At 40.9% G+C, this 21,928-nt stretch overlaps 1 protein-coding gene across 4 annotated transcripts in view; it reads left to right on the forward strand.

The window, feature by feature from the left end:
- JSRP1 (junctional sarcoplasmic reticulum protein 1) overlaps positions 1-21,928 on the forward strand; it is a 409,477-nt gene that overhangs the window by 281,738 nt on the left and 105,811 nt on the right. For 2 of the 4 annotated variants that reach the window (XM_053703072.1, XM_053703071.1), the window contains one exon: positions 11,691-11,734. In XM_053703072.1, the coding sequence (XP_053559047.1) occupies positions 11,691-11,734 (44 nt within the window). Of the gene's footprint in view, positions 1-11,687; positions 11,735-21,928 lie in introns of all 4 variants that reach the window. The other 2 variants (XM_053703069.1, XM_053703070.1) reach the window with 1 other exon arrangement.

The following is a 21,928-nucleotide window of genomic DNA, read 5'->3' on the forward strand; positions in this document are numbered from 1 at the left end:
CTAGTGTGCCGTGAGAGATCCTCAGGTGTGCCACGGCAGACTGACAATAGTGTGACATATTTTTTAAACTTTGCTTGTTTTTTACTCCCAGTGCAGGGGTAGTTTGTAGGAGGCATGGCATAACAGCACAATACATACAGTATGTGTGTGTGTGTGTTTGTGTGTGTGTATGTGTATATATATAAATATACTATGTGTGATTTTTTTTTAAATGTTGGGATGGTGGTGTGCCACAGGATTTTTTAATGTAAAAAAGTGTGCCACAGCAAAAAAAAAGGTTAAAAATCACTGTCCTAGACCATCCCCACTGACATCCCTAACATACAACAACGAATTCTCATTACATAACCTAGGGATATCTATCAACCCAACCCTCCCGACCACAGATGTAGCTATCTATCAACTAACAAAAGACGAGTCACTATACATGCTAACCTAATTAAAGAGAGAGGCTTGCCCTGGGCTCACAATTGGTTTAATTATAGGAGAATACATCACTATCTATCAGCACACAAACAAACCAATAACATGATCCGTCCCCTTACCAACCTAGAAAAACGATATACTTCTAACTCTCCAGTTAAACACTCACTGTCCTTTTATATATAAAATCTTTACCCAACCCCCTCCAGGTAACTTACCACGCTCTATAGCGAGAACTAGGGGTAATAATACACCCCAAAACAGCTACTAGCATTTTTTACAATACCAAATCTTCCTCATCCTCGGCATCATTACTAGAGCTCAACTATAAAATCCTTCATGGATGGTACTTGACCCCGAGGAGATTACATAAGTTATTCCCCACAACTAATAACCGTTGCTGGAGATGTGGACATGTAGGCAGCGGAATGGGACACATGTGGTGGTGGTGCTCTCTTATTAACCAATTCTGGAGGGACATAATTAATGAAATAGAAGAAATATTTCAAACACTTCTGCCACTGGATCCCTTGATATGGATACTTAACAAACCTGTAAAACTCCCTTCCAAACACTATAGAACTCTACTACAGATAATGACAAATGGTGCAAAAGCCCTCATCACTGGAAAAACTGGAAATCCGATTGGGTCCCTAGTCTGGCGGTGTGGAGACGAAAAGTTACAGAATTAATCGAACTAGAAGAATACAGATCTTATAGACTAGACACAAGAGACTCCTTTGTTGAATCGAAAGTTGCATGGGAGCAATACCTGAAACATAGCTCCACTTCACAACATAACCAGACACGATCTACTCAATAATCTCTCCTGGTTATCCTGAAGACACTTGTGAAATAGATATAAGGTGGACACATTGCAACATGTATCTTTTTATCTCCTCTTTTTTATGTATAGGCAGAATAGATGATTATGTTAGATAAATGAGACGCAACTGCACATGTTTAATGGTTAAAAATCACTGTTAAAAAAAAAATATATATATATACTGTATATTCAAAATGAGAATGTATACTATACTGATATTATATTTTGATTACCGCATTTTCTCTGAACTTTACTGTTTTTACCAATATCTCATCACAATGTAATGCCTAACAATTCTCAATAAAAAGAAATAAAAAATGAAATGCAGCAGAATGAAGAGGTAAATACGTAGACGGGAACCACACTGAAAAGGAATCAGAGGGCAAGGGTAAATTAGAGACTGCAGTGAAAGTAAGAAATAGAAATGAAAATATATAAGCACAGGATTTGCAAATCATTTTTCTCTTATGATTTAAGTGACAGATACAAGAGCGGTGTTTTGTTTGTGGTAGATTTGCGTGATGTTCTTTAAGCAAATATGCCTCCTATGTATGTAATTAAATCTTTGTTTATAATAAATATGGTCTGAGATCAGAAAGAATTAGCTCTGTAAATCCCTCTTTTCTAATCCTCTTATCTTTGTCGTCTCTCTAATAAGGACAGAGAAGGTCAAAGGTAAATATAATGGGCACAGAAAGGAAATACAGCTAATAGCGGTAGGGAAAGTACAAGTAAAATAAATGAATGTCATACCATTAAAGGTATATTGTCTTCAATGTATTGGTTTTTTATTGTTAAAAAGGGCATTTTATAATGTAGTACAGGTTATGTGTGTGTGTGTGTGTGTGAGGGGGTTAATTAATGTTCCTGTGTTGAGTAAATTTTACTTTAAATATGGTTAAATGGTGTACAAACAAATCCCTCAAATAAGTACGACAATTGAATTCCTACCTATTTTGAGTAAAGCAGTGTAATCTTGAGTTCTATTCAAGCAGATGAATTTACACATAGGAATAAAAAAAATGAAACTTCTTAATACAGCATGCTTACTAGTGCATGGGTCCAGGCGCTGTCTGTTGTCAGATGCCGTGTCTGTAACCTATGTCTGTGACTCAAGTGAGTGCAAGTGGTCCGGTTATATGGCAGGCAGCCCCATACACCTTATCCTTGGGATTTCTATAGTGGATTTAGGAACTGTACCACTGTCTACTTCCATGTAGCCATTGATGGTACAGATAACAAGCTGTCACATCATTAATCAAATGTATTTGGAAATTTAGAAAGTTCCTTCTTCATGATAATACTTTTGGTGCTTTAGAAATGCTTGGTTGATGGTTTCAAAGGCTTTCTATTGTTCCACCACATTTGCTAGTTCTATGCAGATTCGTTTCGGCCATAGCTTACTGCAGAAATTAAAATCTGTATTAGGCCCTGCACTTTCTTGGAGTTAGTAAGCCATCCTTTTGTATGCATATATTCTATGAGCTTTGGTAAATCCTTCTAAATGTACTCCTCAGTCATCGTGATATCATCAGTGTAGGTAAACCCATGGCTCTAAAGTGGTAGTGGTTTCAGGCTTCAGGCTACCATTTCTTGTCAAATAGTGGCAAACAAGTGGCTATGCCAGTTATACTGGTCTTTACTTTCTTGGGCAAAAAGCAACACTAAAGAAAGCATTAGCACCACATATCACTGAATTACCTTTTTTGTCAAATCTTCCTCTAGGGCACCCATATCAGATTGCACAACCTACAGAAGTACACCATCATTTGTAGCCAAAATCTGGTTTATTTAAGGACCACAAAGGATTCTTGAAGGGACCACAGGGAGAATAATGTCGGCCTCCAAAATGGCATTGATTATCTCTTCTTTCACTTTATTAGTGAAAAATTTTCACCTAGTTTTTATAGAATTGACCTGGGTAAAGGTGTAACAAGTACCTTTACCTTGACAGGTGGTATCTATTCCCTACGTGAACCTTGTTTTCTCTTGTCTGTGGATTTCTGAGAAGTATTTTGGCCTCCTCTTCTGCTAGACTGGCATTTAGAGTAAGAGAGAAGGGACACAGCTTCCACTCATAAGGGCTGTGGTATATATTGTATGTCACATTATAGTCCAGTCACTGTTTTCTCATATGTAGTCTGACGCTAAAGTCTAAAGTCACAAATCATTTTTGTTTAGTCAACCTTTAGGTTCCCTCATTAAAATTCATGAGGATAGTTATTCCACTGGGTTTATCTCTACAACTCTAAGGGGTTTAATCAAAATCCCATAGGAATGCTTAAAAAATATTTATCTACAAAAATTATTAGCTTTTTGATTGTGATCGACCCCTTAGTCAGTTCTGTCCGTTCAATCTGTGGGTCAGATGATCTGAAGCTCTTCACTTTGGTGAGATTATCTAAAACGTCTTGTCAGTAAGCGAGGTCCCCACAGAAAAATTATAAAGGCAACTTTTAGCTTCAGAGCTGGTTATCTCGCTATGCAGGTTCTGAATATGAAAGAGAGATAACTACATTGCAGTGTAATGCTCTAAAAAGCCCTAACGTTTTTTGCAAGATTTCTCTCCATGCCGGCGAGTTTTAGATCATCAGACCCTACGTGTATCCTCAAAGACCTGTCTTTTTGGATGATTTTGCTTGTAATGTGTGATCATTTTAGTTTGATAACTTTCATCTGTCCAGGGCCCCCATCAGGGGGTGAATAGGGTGACTTATGTCAGGGGCCCGCTGAGCCAAGGGCACTCGGGCTGCACTAACATTGGTGTGTTTTAGCTATTATTTTATGTAACTCTCTCTGTGTCTGAGTCATTTTTGATTTTTTTTTTTAAATTGCGGCAGATTTGCAACTATGTTCATGTGGAGCCCTAGTAACCGAAGGTCACACACAAAGCCCTGCCCACTGTCATCTGGCACCTTACTCGCACTTATAGTCGAGAGTGCACTAGTTTAGCAGTAGACAAGTGGTGTATTGGCCCCAGTAGCTGTTTTTATTGCGTATGTGCCCACTAGAATGCTGTAATGTGCACATGTTTTTGTAAAGTGAATTAGGTAACTCAAGGAGCAGAACCGTATTGACAGTCGGCTGTAACTGTCACATAGTCTGTCTTCCAGCTGCAGTGACCAAATGGCCATCTCTATGGTGAGTAAGTAAAAGTTAATAGCTCTTTCCTTCTCACTGTTGAAATAATAATGGCAGATTATGCACGGCAACTAAGCTTCTGCTGGCTGCTGCTGCCATGCTGTGTATGTTGTGATCTCTTATGAAGGTGATCTCTTTTTTCAAAATGGGTGAGGCTTTAATTTAATTTGAAGTTGCCTTTATTTTCCTTTATTATCTTCTATATAGTATAAAGGCTGCACCCATACATCTGTACCTCTTCATTATACACCCTGCTCTATACTTTTTGTGCTGCTTTTGAAAACAAAGGAATGGTAAAAAATAAATGAAAATTTTTCTTTCAGCTTGGGACTTAAAAAAATGGAACACAACTGCTTTCTGATTTCATTTTGAGAATTTATGTGAGCATTTCCTGTTTTTTTCTAGGTAGTTGTTTAGATAACTATTTAATTGTATGCTGATAAAGATTACAAAGGCAATCAGCTTCCTTATATTTGTCCTCTTTCTCTCCATTTGTGTTTTTTTTCTCTTTTTCTTTTTTCTCTTTACTTTCTTCACTTCTATCTATCTCCTTCTCATGTACTTCTCTCTCGCTTCCCTTCTCTGTCTTATTTCCTCCCTGTATCACCTAATTTCACTCTGTTTCCTCTCTGTCTCGCTCTTCCATCTATTTTTTTCTTTCTTCATTCTCTCTCTTTCTCCTGTTCCTTTTCTCTCTCTCATTTCTTCTCTCTCCTTTTCTCTTTCCTTCCTTCACTTCTTTCACCCTTCTCTCCTCACTCTTTCCTCCTCCTTTCTTATTTCTCTGCCCTGCCTCCTCCTTCTCTCTCTCCTGTTCCTTTCCTCTCTCTCTCTCTCTCTCTCTCTCTCTCTGGGAACTCTTCTTCCTTTCTCCTCTTTGCTCTGTCTCTTTACTTTCCACACTTCTCTCTCTCTCTTCTTGCCTATCTTTCTCCTTCTCTCTTCTCTCTCTGCCCTCTCTTCTCTGTAGTGTCTCATCCCTCTCCCCTATTCCTTTTCTCTACTCTCTCTTTGATATCTCTCCTTTTTCTTTCCTTTCCTCACCTCTCTCTTTCTCCTTTTCTTTCTCACTCTCCTCCTCCCCTCTCTCTCTCTCCTTATGTTTTCTTTCTTTCAATATCTTCTATTTTTCTTTCTTTATTCTTTCTTTCTTATTCCCTTTATGTCTTTTTCTCATCTCTTCTCCCTCTCTCCTCTTCTGTCTCTTTTCTTTCCTCACTTTTCTCTCCCTTCTCTCCTCATTTTCTCTAACCTCTCTTTTTTTTGCTCTTTTCTCTCTCTTCCATATATCTTCTCTCTCTGCATTCTCTCTCTCTTTTGTCTCTTTTCTTTACTTTCCTTCCTCTCCTCTGCTCTATTTTTCTCTCTCCTCTCTGCCCTCTCTTCTCTATAATATATCCTCCCACTCGTTTCTCTCTCATCTGTCTTGTCTTTCTTCATTTTATTTTCTCTCCTATCTCTCTTCTCTTTTTCTCTTCTCTCTCTCCCCTCCTTAAAAAAAACAACAACAAAAAACACCCAGGGCTATAAATATTTCTGATTACTTTATTGGATCTTACTTAGCAGAAATATCTAAAGGCATCAACCTTGAAGCACATTTAGATTCTACAAAAACAGTAACTATAAAAATAAAATATGTATGGTACTGTATGTGTGGAGGGGAGGGGGGCCCCAACCACTAACTCAGTAAGGGGCCCAAATTTTTTTAGTGGCGTCCCTGGATCTGTCAAATATAAAACTCCTCCTCAATGTCCAGGTCTTTCCACTCGTTCAGGTCCATATTAGAGTTTTGTATCAAAGGTCTACCTCAGCACTGATTTACTGCTGTAACAGGTATGATGGCACATTTTTTCTTCTAGCTGTTCAGTTCTCTGTGTTGTTTTTTACAAATATTCCTTGTAAGATTTAGCTTGTCAGAAAGGGCAAGCATTTACTGTTGCAGTATGTTGTTCGCTGTCTTCAGTGCTATAATAATCTGTAACATAATCCATCCTACTTAAAACACATTATTTGCCATTTTTCTGCTGAATACCGACAGATCTAACTGCTGTGTAATGAAATCTCAGACATTATACCATTTTTTTAAGAAATTGAAGACACAAATTAAGCAAATTCACCTTTTCTCCAGAACTTGATATCTATGCAGGGAGAATATAGTAAACAATATCCCCCCAACTACCAATTCAAAAACAACAATTTTCTCTGCATCTAAACAAAATCTAAAACAACAAAGGATAAAAGAATAACAGTATATTAAATGCAATCACAAATAATCATTTCTGTTCAGACTGTAATTTCCAGTCTCATCCTTAATTAGTTGTCTCCTGGCAACCCCACTTCTGGCACAAAATGTTGATGGACTGGGTGTGACTTGTGCAATCAGACACATACAAGAATGCAATGTAATCTGTGTTTTTTTCTGAAATGTACTTCACTATTTTAGTCCATCTTATTACAGTACTGTATAAGGCAAGAAGAAGGAACCCTGTGTCACTGTAACAATATCTGGCTACTAAACCTCTGCAAATTAAAGATACAAGGTGAGGCATAGGCCTGGCCTGGGGTGAAGTCCAGTGAGCTGAAATAATTGAAACCTTCACAAGTCTTAATATAACATAGATAATATTAATATTCTTTGGTACTGTGTAATACATTTCATTTCAGTTAAATCATAAACATGGTAAAAGCCCAGTACAATAGACTTGAAATGAAACAGGCAAATTTGCCTGTTTGTAGGCGCACGATAATTAATCATCCATTACAAGTGGCTGGTTATTGCTACCGCGAGCTAGCGGCTAATTTTATAAATGTGCCCCATATGCCCCCAAAATACAGTATATTGTATATTGTAATAAAATAAAGATAGCAGCATCTTTATTTTTTAATAAAATATCTGCACTAGGCAGTATTTTGGGGCTAAAGTTGGCGGGAGTAGGGTGTTAAAAAAAACGGAATTGAAAAGTGCCTTTACATTGTGGTCTATGGGAACTGTGTGTTCTCTGTAAATATATATGTGTATGCTTATATACATGTATATTTATGTGTTAATATGTGTATATACACATATTAACACACACACACACACATATATATATATATATATATATATATATATATATATATATACACACACAGTCGTATGCAAATGTTTAGGCACCCCTGACAATTTCCATGATTTTCATTTATAAATAATTGAGTGTTTGGATCAGCAATTTCATTTTGATCTATCAAATAACTAAAGGACACAGTAATATTTCAGTAGTGAAATGAGGCTTATTGGATTAACAGAAAATGTGCAATATGCATCAAAACAAAATTAGACAGGTGCATAAATGTGGGCACCCCAACAGAAATATTGCATCAATATTTAGTAGAGCCTCCTTTAGCAGAAATAACAGCCTCTAGTCTAGTCGCTTCCTATAGCCTGTAATGAGTGTCTGGATACTGGATGAAGGTATTTTGGACCATTCCTCCTTGCAAAACATCTCCAGTTCAGTTAGGTTTGATGGTTGCTGAGCATGGACAGCCCGCTTCAAATCACCTCACAGATTTTCTATGATATTCAGGTCTGGGGACTGGGATGGCCATTCCAGAACATTGTACTTGTTCCTCTGCATAAATGCCAGAGTAGATTTTGAGCAGTGTTTTGGGTCGTTGTAACATAGTAACATAGTAGATAAGGTTGAAAAAAGACTGAAGTCCATCGATTTCAACCTATACAAATCTAAAATACTTACAAAAAGCTCCAGTTAAGCTTAAATAACCCCACTAAAAGGTGACTCATTTAATACTGGCAATCATATCCATGAATTTTGTTTATATACAGAAATGTATCCAGACTATTTTTAAATGTATCTAGGGTATTGGCATTCACTACCTCCTTTGGTAATGAGTTCCACAATTTTATTGCTCTTACAGTGAAAAAACGTTTCCGTTGCAGGAGATTAAATCTCCTTTCCTCCAACCTTAAATTGTGACCTCTTGTCAGAAACAATTTTCTAGGAATAAACAGAGCTTCTGCCATCTCTGAATATGGGCCTTGAATATATTTATATAAAGTAATCATGTCACCTCTCAAGCGCCTTTTTTCTAAAGAAAACAGACTCAGTTCGGCTAGCCTCTCCTCATAGGTTAATTTCTCCAATCCCCTTATTAGCTTTGTGGCCCTTCTCTGAACTTTTTCTAGTTCTGCAATATCTTTTTTTGCGATTGGTCCCCAGAACTGCACTCCATACTCAAGGTGCGGTCTTACCAGGTCTTTATATAGTGACAGAATTATGCTTTCCTCCCTTGAATCAATGCTTCTTTTAATACATGCTAGTATCTTATTAGCCTTTGAAGCCGCTGCCCTGCATTGTGCACCCATCTTTAGCTTGTTATCTATTACTACTCCCAAATCCCTTTCCTCCTCTGTTTGGCTAAGTCTTGTCCCATTTAAAAATACGTTGCCTGCTTATTTTTACTTCCAAAATGTAGAACCTTGCATTTTTCCGTATTAAATCTCATTTTCCATTTACTTGCCCATACTTCTAATTTTTGCAGATCCTTTTGTAATGAAAGTTCATCCTGCTCTGACCTAATGACCTTACTTAACTTAGTATCATCTGCAAAAATAGAGATGTCGCTATTTAATCCTTGCTCCAAGTCATTTATAAATATATCAAAAAGAACGGGGCCCAGTACTGATCCCTGGGGGAATCCACTGATTACCTTTGTCCAATCTGAGTATGATCCATTTACTACTACTCGTTGCTCCTTATCTTTTATCCAGTTATTTATCCATGAGCTAACATTTTCAGCTATTCCCAGTCCCTTAATTTTGTGAATTAATCTCTCATGTGGCACAAAATCTAAGTATATCACATCAACTGATTCCCCTTTATCTATATTTTTACTTCCTTCCTCGTAGAATCTAATTAGATTAGATTAGAACTCATAATCTTGTTTACACAAATATGCTCATCAATATAATCCCTTATAATCCCTTCAAATATCTTCCCCACTATTGATGCCAGACTAACTGGTCTATATCTTCCTGGATCATCCCTGTCTATAACAGTGCTAAGTTCCCTTAACACCCTTGGGTGTATTTTATGTTTTATTTACCTTAATATTATCCAGTTTTTTCCTGATATCCTCTAAACATAACCCAGTTAATGGTATGGACTGGCATGTTCTATTTTGTTCCAAAGTATCATCCAATGGTTCCTCTCTTGTGTATACTGAAGAAAAAAACTGGTTTAGTACCTCATCCTTCTCCCTGTCATTATTTATCATTCTACCCTCCACACATTTTAATGTACCTATATTATCCTTCTTAGATTTTTTGCTATTTATGTACTTAAAGAACCTTTTAGGGTTAGAATCCTTTGCAATTCATTTTTCATTTTCAATTTTGGCTAATTGGATTGCTTTTTTGCATGCATTGTTACATTCCTTATAAATATTGTATGTTGAGTCTGTACTATTTTCTTTGAATATTTTAAATGCCCTACATTTTTTCCTAATTTCTCTTAACACATTTTTATTTATCCACAACGGCTTCGATTTTTTTTTTTTAATAACCATATGGTATTTGTTGATATGTATATTTATTTAACAGTTTTAAATATTATCCATTTATCCTCTGTATTTTTATTAGAGAATATATTGTCCCAACTTATATTATTTAATGATTTCCTTAAATTGTTGAAATTTGCTTTTTTTAAGTTAAAAGTCTTAGTTAAACCTTTAAGACACTGCATATGAAAAGAGATTTCAAATGTGACCATGTTATGATCACTGTTACCCAAATGTTCTTTGACATCTACGTTTGATATTATATCTGTATTGTTTGCTAGCACTAAATCCAATATAGCTTTACTCCTAGTTGGCTCCTCTATTAATTGTGACAAGAAGTTATCCCTGAGAACATTTAAAAATCTATCCCCCTAAGCTGAATTACTAGTTTCATTGGCCCAGTTTATATCAGGGTAGTTAAAATCTCCCATAATTACAGCACTGTTATTAGCAGCCTTACCTATTTGCATTAGTAATTGAGTTTCCCCCCACTCTTTATTTCAATCCACAGGGTCTCTACATTGTCACTTGTATCATAAATATCTTCCCTTATTGTAGGTTTAAGGTTAGGTTTAATATACATGCAGATTCATCCACCCCTTTTATTATTCCTGTCCCTTCAAAATAAAGTATACCCCTCTAAGTTAACTGCCCAGTCATGTGAATCATCCCACCAAGTTTCAGTTATACTGATAACATCATAGTCCTCTTCTGCAACTAAGAGTGTCAGCTCCCCCATTTTACCTGTCATGCTTCTTGCATTTGTTGTCATACATTTAATTTTCATGTGCTTTCTGCTGCTACTTGGTGTTCTTTCCCCTATACTTTCTAATGTGACATTTCTTAAGTCACCCCTTCCTTGAGATATTAAGGGAGGAGTGACAGAACACAACAGAACAGAGAGATCAGTCTGTGAATATAACTGACCCTCCCCCCCTTTGCCTAGTTTAAAAGGTTCTCTAAACGTGCTACCATCCTTTCCCCCAACACACCTGCACCCATGTCATTCAGGTGCAATCCATCCTTACTGTACAAATTGAACCCTAATGAAAAATCAGCCCAGTGCTCTAAAAAGTCAAACCCCTCATTTTTACGCCATGTTTTTAACCATGAATTAACAGACCTTAGCTCCTTCTGCCTTACTGAGTTAGCACAGGGCACTGGTAATATCTCAGAAAATATTACTTTAGAGGTCATTGCTTTAAGCTTGCTACCTAACTCCCTGAAGTCATTTTTTAGGACTCTCCATCTCCCGCCGATTCCTTCATTAGTACCAGTATGCACCATAACTGCAGGATCAGACCCACATCCATCTAACAATCTATCAATACGCTCCACAATATGCCTAACACAAGCCCCTGGAAGACAGCAAACTGTTCTATTTAAAGGGTCTGGCTGACAAATTACCCTATCAACCTTCCTAATAATAGTCTCCTACCACCAACATCTGCCTCAGGCCCTGACTTGTATGCCCCTCTTCCATGACTGAAGGACTGTTAACTATAGTATGCCCCTCTGCCATGTTTGGAGGACTGCCCACCATCGTATGCTGCTCTTCCACAACTAAAGGACTGTTCACTATACTAGGCAAACCAGCTCTCTCTGACACTGCCACCCCCGAACTGATAGGTGTTTAATGCCACCTCATTGAAAGTTTTTATATAATTTGTAATTTTATTGAGCGTTTGATAGCTTTTTCAAAATTGCACCATTTCTAAGCCTGTATATTTTTTTTCAGAAGGAGACGAAGTGAAGAGAAGTGTGGACGAACCAGCCACCTCTGGGGTTAGTCATTTCTTATCTTTATTTAAAGAAACTTGAAGCGAAAAAATAAGTCACTGGTTGTATTGCTGCTTTGTTGTGCTGCACTTATTACCAGTATGTATATGTGTGCTGGGCGGGGCTGCACATCAGCTAATTTTTATTGGTAGTATGTATATGGGTGCTGGGGTTGTTGCACATCTGCTTTTTATTAGTATTATGTATATGGGTGCTGGGGTGTTGCACATCAGCTGCTTTTTATTAGTAGTATGTATATGGGTGCTGGGGTTGTTTACCATCAGCTGCTTTTCCATCTTAATATGAGGAGAGTCCACGCCTTCATTCCTTACTTGTGGGAATACACAACCTGGCCACCAGGAGGAGGCAAAGACACCCCAGCCAAAGGCTTTAATACCTCCCCCACTCCCCTCATCCCCCAGTCATTCTTTGCCTTTTGTCACAGGAGGATGGTAGAGAAGTGTTGGAAGATTCGGAGTAGTCTCTTATGGAGGGTAGTACTCTTCGCTATGGGACTGGAGTTTTAAGTAGTCTTGTCAGCCTTTTAGTGAGAGCATTGACGAATGTTAGGGTCTGGAGATGCAGGTAGAGTCTTCTGCGAAACTATCCAGACTCGTATTAACAACTCCTAAGCAATCAGTGTTGATGAGTTTCACTGCCTGTTTCTTTCACTCAAGTCCATGTCAGGTGCGAGGCTACAAGACTGTCAAACTTAAGAGGCTGTGTGTCTATTCCACGGCGATGATTCCGGTAAGATCGTTTCATTTTGCATCATATGATAATGTAAGAAGACAGGGTCACAGTGTGACTCCTTTATCTGTATGGGATCAAGGGTTAATATCCCCGGACGGGGATTATTGAACAGGGGGCATTTATACATGATTTTCTTTATTATGTTTTACGCTGTGACATGTGTGAGATGAGGCTCTTGCAGATATGTGAACATTCAGGTTTTACTTTTGTTTTGCTGCACAACTTGTCAGTTTGGCATGCTTTCCTCCTGAAGCAGGGGCGGTCCTGCATGTCACTCCATGTGACTGGGTGTGGCCTCATTAACTTTCTTTTTCCTGACCGTGCGGTTTACAGGAGACAAAGCGGTTTCTCTGTGGGGCCTGGGTCATAGGAAATGGTGAGTGCCTCGGCCATTGGGGGTATAAAGGTGCCATTTTAAATTTTTTTGTCCATCGTACTAGCGCAATCTATGGATGACTCTGATGCGTTAGAAGGTACTCCCTCTTTAACTAAATCTAATACCTGTTTTTATTGTGAGAAGGCTACGGTATACCCGCCTGCTCAATTATGTTCCACATGCCTTGATAAAGTAGTAATATCTAAAAGGAATAAGATGTTTAGTACCACTGAGCCGTCCACCTCTGAGGGGTCTCCGTCCCGCGAGGTGCGTTCGCTGCAGTCATCTCCTATTACACATGCAGCTCCTCATTGCTACTAATCCTCCTTCGGGAGGGTTCCTCTTACCGTCAGACTTTTCTGAACAGTTACAAACAGCAGTGTCTGCAGCCTTTAGTGCTTTACCTCGCCCTGCTAAGTGCAAGCGAAAGGTTAAATACTGCTATCCTTCCCAGGGGTCATCTACCAACTTGATGGATTTATCTGATTCTACATTTTCCGCTGATGAGGACGCCTCTGATACTTCAGAGGAGGCTCTTTCTGGGTCGGAATCGGCTGCCTCTAGGCCTCCGGCTGCGGATGAACCAGACTTTCGATTTAGGATTGAGCACTTACGCTTTTTGTTGAAAGAAGTGTTGGCTATACTAGAGGTTCCGGAACCCAAATTACAAGAGGAACCTTCTATTCCTAAACTTGATAAGGTTTATGAGGACAGGGTGGTGCCACAAACTTTCCCGGTTCCCATAAAGATGGCAAATATTATTAAGAATGAATAGGAAAGGCTCGGATCCTCTTTTTCCCCTTCTTCTTCCTTTAAGAAATTGTTCCCGGTTCCTTACTTCCAATTAGAGCTGTGGGGGTCTGTCCCTAAGGTGGATGGAGCTATCGCCACGTTTGCTAAGCGCACCACTATCCCGCTCGAGGATACTTTGTCGTTTAAAGAGCCCATGGATAAGAAGCTGGAAACTCTGTTAAGAAAGATGTTTCAGCACACAGGATTTTTATTTCAACCAGCAGTGGCGGTTGCTGCGGTGGCTGGAGCCGCTCCCTATTGGTGTGACTCCCTGTCGGGGGTGATCGAGGTGGAAACTCCCCTCGATGAGATCTAGGAAAGAATTAAGGCCTTGAGGGTTGCTAATTCGTTTATTTGTGACGCAAATATGCAGATCATCCGCTTGAATGCTAAGACATCAGGGTTTTCTGTTCTAGCCTGTAGGGCTCTATTGTTAAAGTCTTGGTCAGCTGACATGACTTCCAAATCTAGATTACTTTTTGGTCCAGGATTGGACTCTATCATATACATGGTCCCTGGGGGCAAGGGTGCCTTTTTATCGCAGGATAAGAAAAATAAAGCCAAAGGACAAGGTCCTAATTTTCGTCACTTTCGTTCGGATAAGTCCCAACATCAGCAGCCCTCTGGGAAGGCTGATCAGTCCAAGGGAACTTGGAAACCAGCTCAATCTTGGAACAAGACCAAGCAGAACAAGGAGCCCACCGAGACGAAATCAGCATGAAGGGGCGGCCCCCGATCCATCACTGGATCGTGTAGGGGGCAGACTTTCACTCTTTGTGGAGGCTTGGCTAGGAGACGTGCAAGACCCTTGGGTTCTGGAGGTCATTGCCCAGGGTTACAGGATAGGTTTCAAATCTCATCCACCCAGGGGCAGATTCCTCTTATCAAACTTGTCTTCAAGACCAGAAAAATGGGACGCCTTTCTAGGGTTCGTGAGGGACCTCTCCTCCCTAGGAGTCATTGTGCCAGTACCTCTAGCAGAAATAGGTCTGGGATACTACTCAAACATTTTTGTGGTCCCAAAGAAGTAGGGTACCTTTCGCCCGATTCTGGACCTAAAGTGTTTAAACAAGTTTCTGTCGGTGCCATCGTTCAAGATGGAAACAATAAGGTCTATTCTGCCCTTGGTTCAAGAAGGATAGTTCATGACCACGATAGACTTGAAGGATGCTTACCTTCATGTTTCAATATGCAATGATCACTTCAAGTTCTTAAGATTCGCTTTTCTGGATCAGCTCTTCCAGTTTGTAGCTCTTCCCTTCGGTCTGGCTACTGCTCCAAGAGTCTTTACGAAGGTTCTGGGGGCTCTGCTTGCGGTGGCGAGATCCAAAGGCATTGCAGTAGCGCATTATCTGGACAACATTCTGGTCCAAGCTCCATCCTGCCTACTGGCAGAAGACCATTTGAGAGCGCTTCTTTTTCAATCTCATGGATGGAAGATAAACTTAGGAAAGAGTTCTCTGGTTCCCAGTACCAGAGTGGAATTCCTGAGAACAATAATAGATTCCATGTCCATGAAGATATTTCTTACAGACAGTTGTCTTGTCCTCCAGACCTCCTTAAGGCCATCTGTGGCCCGGTGTATGGAGGTGATTGGGCTCATGGTGTCCAGCATAGATATCATACCATTTGCCAGGTTCCATCTCAGACCTCTACAGCTTTGCATGCTAAGGCAATGGAACGGCGATCACTCAGATCTATCTCAACAGATTTCTCTGGACAGCCGATCGAGAGAATCGCTCTCTTGGTGACTTTGTCCAGATCGCCTCTCCCAGGGGACATGCTTCTTGAGACCATCCTGGGAGATTGTGACTAGGGATGCAAGTCTATAAGGATGGGGAGCCCTTTCGGGTGACAGGAAGGCACAGGGCCGGTGGACTCAGGAGTAATCTCTTCTCCCAATCAACATTCTGAAACTTTGAGCGATCTTCAAGGCTCTAAGGGCTTGGCCTCTTCTGGGTTCGTCACAGTTTATCAGATTCTAATCGGACAACATTACCTTGGTGGCTTACATTAACCATCAGGGGGGAACGAGAAGCTCCCTAGCCATTAAGGAAGTATCTGGGGTTCTGGATTGGGCGGAGACCCACAACTGCTCGCTGTCAGTGATCCACATTCCGGGTGTGGACAACTGGGAAGCGGATTTTCTCAGCAGACAATCATTTCATCCGAGGGGAATGGTCTCTCCATCCCAAAGTGTTTGCGGAGATTTGCAACAAATGAGGGACGCCGGAAATAGATCTCATGGCATCCAGACTCAATACCAAGCTACCCAGATACTGGTCATGATCCAGGGATCCCCCAGGCAGAGCTGATAGATGCCTTAGCAGTACCTTGGGGGTTCAACCTAGTTTACATTTTTCCACCGTTGCATCAAACAGGAGCAAGCCTTGACTATTCTAATTGCTCTGTCGTGGCCATGTAGGATGTGGTTTGCGGACCTGGTGGGGATGTCATCATCTCCATTATGAAGGTTACCCTGTCGCAGGGATCTGCTGGAGCAGGGTCCTTTTGTTCACCAAAATCTAGATTCTCTGAGGCTGACTGTCTGGAGATTGAATGCCTAGTCTTAGCTAAGAGAGGTTTTTCTGAAAGAGTGATTGATACTACTTTTCAGGCTAGAAAGCCTGTCACCTGTCACATCTACCATAAGGTGTGGAGGACCTATTTATTATGGTGTGAAGATTGTGGATTCCCCTGGCATAAGGTCAGGGTATCCAGGATTCTGTCTTTTCTTCAAGATGGTTTGGAGAAGGGACTTGCTGCTAGTTCTTTAAAGGGACAAATTATTATTACACAAGAGGCTCGCTGAGCTTCCTGATATTCAGTCTTTTGTTCAGGCTCTGTCTAGAATCAAGCCTGTGTTTAGACATTCCGCTCCTCCTTGGAGTTTAAATTTGGTTCTTAAAGGGACACTGAACCCAAATTTGTTCATTTGTAATTCAGAAAGAGCATTCAATTTTAAGCAACTTTCTAATTTACTCCTATTATCAAATTTTCTTCGTTCTCTTGCTATCATTATTTGAAAAAGAAGGCATCTAAGCTTTTTTTTGGTTTCAGTACTCTGGACAGCACTTTTTTATTGGTGGATGAATTTATCCACCAATCAGCAAGGACAACCCAGGTTGTTCACCAAAAATGGGCCGGTATCTAAACTTAAATTCTTGCATTTCAAATAAAGATACAAAGAGAATGAAGAAAATTTGATAATAGGAGTAAATTTGAAATTTGCTTAAAATATCATGCTCAATCTGAATCACAAAATACATTTTTTGGGTACAGTGTCCCTTTAAGGTTTTGCAGAGGACTCCATTTGAGCCCATGCATTCGGTTGACATTAAGTTACTGTCTTGGAAGGTTCTTTTTCTATTGGCTATTGCTTTGGCACGCAGAGTCTCTGAGCTGGAGGCCTTGCAATGTGAGCCTCCTTACCTAGTTTTTCATGCTGATAAGGCTGTTCTTCGTACTGGGTTGGGTTTTCTTCCTAAGGTTGTGTCTGATCGCAACATCAATCAGGAGATTGTGGTTCCTTCCTTGTGTCCTAATCCTTCTTCTTCGAAGGAGCAATTACTTCATAATTTGGATGTGGTAGACAGACTTCAGCATTGTTTGTTGTCTATTCTGGGAAGCACAGAGGGCAGAAGGCTTCTTCCACTTCCCTATTTTTTTGGTTGAGGAGCATTATTCGCTTAGCATATGAAACAGCGGGACATAAGCCTCCTCAGAGGATTACAGCTCATTCAACTAGAGCAGTGGCTTCTTCTTGGGCCTTCAAGAATGAGGCCTCTATGGAGCAGATTTGTAGGGCGGCTACCTGGTCCTCCTTACATACCTTTTCAAAGTTTTACAAATTTTATGTTTTTGCTTCGGCTGAAGCAGCTTTTGGGAGAAAGGCTTTGCAGGCTGTGGTGCCCTCAGAATAGGGTCCGCCTCCCTTTTACCCTCCCGTTTTCATTCAATGTCCTCTAGAGCTTGGGTATATGTTTCCCACAAGTAAGGAAGGAAGCCGTGGACTCTCCTCATATTAAGATGGAAAACATAAATTATGCTTACCAGATAATTTCCTTTCCCTCTGTATGAGGAGAGTCCACGGCCCCCGCCCGTTCTCTCCGTTGGGCGGACCTACATTTTTGTTATTCTTATGGCACCTTTTATACCCTGATATTTCTCCTACTGTTCCTTGTTCCCTCGGCAGAATGACTGGGGGATGAGGGGAGTGGGGGAGGTATTTAAGCCTTTAGCTGGGGTGTCTTTGCCTCCTCCTGGTGGCCAGGTTCTGTATTCCCACAAGTAAGGAATGAAGCCGTGGACTCTCCTCATAAAGATGGAAAGGAAATTATCTGGTAAGCATAATTTATGTTTTTATTAGTAGTATGTATATGGGTGCTGGGGTGTTGCACATAAGCTGCTTTTTATTGGTAGTATGTATATGGGTGCTTGGCGGGTCTGCATATCAGCTGCTTTTTATTGGTAGTATGTACAGTATCTCACAAAAGTGAGTGCACCCCTCACATTTTGTAAATATTTTATTATATATTTTCATGTGACTACATTGTAGCAAAGTGTAATTTCTTCAGTGTTAAGTAGTGAGTGTACAGCCTGTATAACAGTGTAAATTTGCTGTCCCCTCAAAATAACTCAACACACAGCAATTAATGTCTAAACCGTTGGCAACAAAAGTGAGTAAACCCCTAAGTGGAAATGTCCAAATTGGGCCCAATTAGCCCTTTTCCCTCCTCTGTGTAATGTGATTCGTTAGTGTTGCAAGGTCTCAGGTGTGCATAGGGAGCAGGTGTATTAAATTTGCGGTTATCGCTCTCACACTCTCTCATACTGGTCACTGGAAGTTCAACATGGCACCTCATGGCAAACAACTCTCTGAGGATCTGAAAAAAATAATTTTTACTCTACATAAAGATGGCCTATGCTATAAGAAGATTACCAAGACCCTGAAACTGAGCTGCAGCATGGTGGGCAAGACCATACAGTGGTTTCACAGGACAGGTTCCACTCAGAACAGACCTCGCCATGGTCGACTAAAGAAGTTGAGTACACGTGCTCAGCGTCATATCCAGAGGTTGTCTTTGGGAAATAGACGTATGAGTGATGCCAGCATTGCTGCAGAGGTTGAAGGGGTGGGGGGGGGGTCAGCCTGTCAGTGCTCAGACCATACGTCGCACACTGCATCAAATTAGTCTGCATAGCTGTCGTTCCAGAAGGAAGCCTCTTCCAAAGATGATGCACAAGAAAGCCCAAACTGTTTGCTGAAGACAAACAGACTATGGATATGGATTACTGGAACCATGTCCTGTGGTCCGATGAGACCAAGATAAACTTATTTGGTTCAGATGGTGTCAAGCATGTGGAGGCATCTAGGTGAGGAGTACAAAGACAAGTGTGTCTTGCCTACAGTCAAGCATGGTGGTGGGAGTGTCATGGTCTGGGCCTGCATGAGTGCTGCCAGCACTGGGGAGCTACAGTTCATTGAGGGAACCATGAATGCGAACATGTACTGTGACATACTGAAGCAGAGCATGATCCTCTCCCTTCGGAGACTGGGTTGCAGGGCAGTATTCCAACATGATAACGACCCCAAACACACCTCCAAGACGACCACTGCCTTGCTAAAGAAGCTGAGGGTAAAGGTGATGGACTGGCAAAACATGTCTCCAGACCTAAACCCTATTGAGCATCTGTGGGGCATCCTCAAATGGAAGGTGGGGGAGTGCAAGGTCTCTAACATCCACCAGCTCCGTGATGTCGTCATGGAGGAGTGGAAGAGGACTCCAGTGACAATCTGTGAAGCTCTGGTGAACTCCATGCCCAAGAGGGTTAAGGCAATGCTGGAAAATAATGGTGGCCACACAAAATATTAACACTTTAGGCTCAGTTTGGACATTTCCACTTAGGGGTGTACTCACTTTTGTTGCCAATGGTTTAGACATTAATGGCTGTGTGTTGAGTTATTTTGAGGGGACAGCAAATTTACACTGTTATAGAGGCTGTACATTCACTACTTTACATTGTAGCAAAGTGTCATTTCTTCAGTGTTGTCACATGAAAAGATATAATAAAATATTTACAAAAATGTGAGGGGTGTACTCACTTTTGTGAGATACTGTATATGGGTTCTGGGGGTATTTCACATAAGCTGCTTTTTATTGGTAGCATGTATATGGGTGCTGGGCGGAGCTGCACATAAGCTGCTTTTTATTAGTATTCTGTATATGGGTGCTGGGCGGAGCTGCACATCAGTTGCTTTTTATTGGTAGTATGTAAATGGGTGCTGGGAGGGGCTGCACATAAGCTGCTTTTTATTAGTATTCTGTATATGGGTGCTGGGCTGAGCTGCACATCAGTTGCTTTTTATTAGCATTCTGTGTATGGGTGCTGGCGAGGGTGCACATCAGCTGCTTTTTATTGGTAGTATGTATATGGGTGCTGGGGGTGTTGCACATCAGCTGCTTTTTATTAGTATTCTGTATATGGGTGCTGGGCGGGAGTGTTGCACATCAGCTGCTTTTTATTGGTAGTATGTATATGGGTGCTGGGGGTGTTGCACATCAGCTGCTTTTTATTAGTGTTATGTATATGGGTGCTGGGCGTGGGTGCACATCAGCTGCTTTTTATTGGTAGTATGTATATGGGTGCTGGGGGTGTTGCACATCAGCTGCTTTTTATTAGTATTCTGTATATAGGTGCTGGGCGGAGCTGCACATAAGCTGCTTTTTATTTGTATTCTGTATATGGGTGCTGGTCGGGGCTGCACATCAGCTGCTTTTTATTAGTATTCTGTATATGGGTGCTGAGCGGGGCTGCACATCAGCTGGTTTTTATTAGTATTATGTATATGGGTGCTGGGCGGAGCTGCACATAAGCTGCTTTTTATTGGTAGTATGTAAATGGCTGCTGGGAGGGGCTGCACATAAGCTGCTTTTTATTAGTATTCTGTATATGGGTGCTGGGCGGAGCTGCACATAAGCTGCTTTTTATTAGTATTCTGTATATGGGTGCTGGGCGGGGCTGCACATCAGCTGCTTTTTATTAGTATTCTGTATATGGGTGCTGGGCGGGGCTGCACATCAGCTGCTTTTTATTGGTAGTATGTAAATGGGTGCTGGGCAAGGCTGCACATCAGCTGCTTTGTATTAGTATTATGTATATGGGTGCTGGGAGGGGCTGCACATAAGCTGCTTTTTATTAGTAGTATGTATATGGGTGCTGGGCGGAGCTGCACATAAGCTGCTTTTTATTGGTAGTATGTAAATGGATTCTGGGAGGGGCTGCACATAAGCTGCTTTTTATTTGTATTCTGTATATGGGTGCTGGGCTGAGCTGCACATCAGTTGCTTTTTATTAGCATTCTGTGTATGGGTGCTGGCGAGGGTGCACATCAGCTGCTTTTTATTGGTAGTATGTATATGGGTGCTGGGGGTGTTGCACATCAGCTGCTTTTTATTAGTATTCTGTATATGGGTGCTGGGCGGGAGTGTTGCACATCAGCTGCTTTTTATTGGTAGTATGTATATGGGTGCTGGGGGTGTTGCACATCAGCTGCTTTTTATTAGTGTTATGTATATGGGTGCTGGGCGGGGGTGCACATCAGCTGCTTTTTATTGGTAGTATGTATATGGGTGCTGGGGGTGTTGCACATCAGCTGCTTTTTATTAGTATTCTGTATATAGGTGCTGGGCGGAGCTGCACATAAGCTGTTTTTTATTAGTATTCTGTATATGGGTGCTGGGCGGGGCTGCACATCAGCTGCTTTTTATTAGTATTCTGTATATGGGTGCTGGGCGGGGCTGCACATCAGCTGGTTTTTATTAGTATTATGTATATGGGTGCTGGGCGGAGCTGCACATAAGCTGCTTTTTATTGGTAGTATGTAAATGGCTGCTGGGAGGGGCTGCACATAAGCTGCTTTTTATTAGTATTCTGTATATGGGTGCTGGGCGGAGCTGCACATAAGCTGCTTTTTATTAGTATTCTGTATATGGGTGCTGGGCGGGGCTGCACATCAGCTGCTTTTTATTGGTAGTATGTATATGGGTGCTGGGGGTGTTGCACATCAGCTGCTTTTTATTAGTGTTATGTATATGGGTGCTGGGGTGTTGCACATCAGCTGCTTTTTATTGGTAGTATGTATATGGGTGCTGGGGGTGTTGCACATCAGCTGCTTTTTATTAGTATTCTGTATATAGGTGCTGGGCGGAGCGGCACATAAGCTGTTTTTTATTAGTATTCTGTATATGGGTGCTGGGCGGGGCTGCACATCAGCT

Source organism: Bombina bombina, chromosome 2, assembly GCF_027579735.1.
Source record: "Bombina bombina isolate aBomBom1 chromosome 2, aBomBom1.pri, whole genome shotgun sequence".
NCBI lineage: Eukaryota > Metazoa > Chordata > Amphibia > Anura > Bombinatoridae > Bombina > Bombina bombina.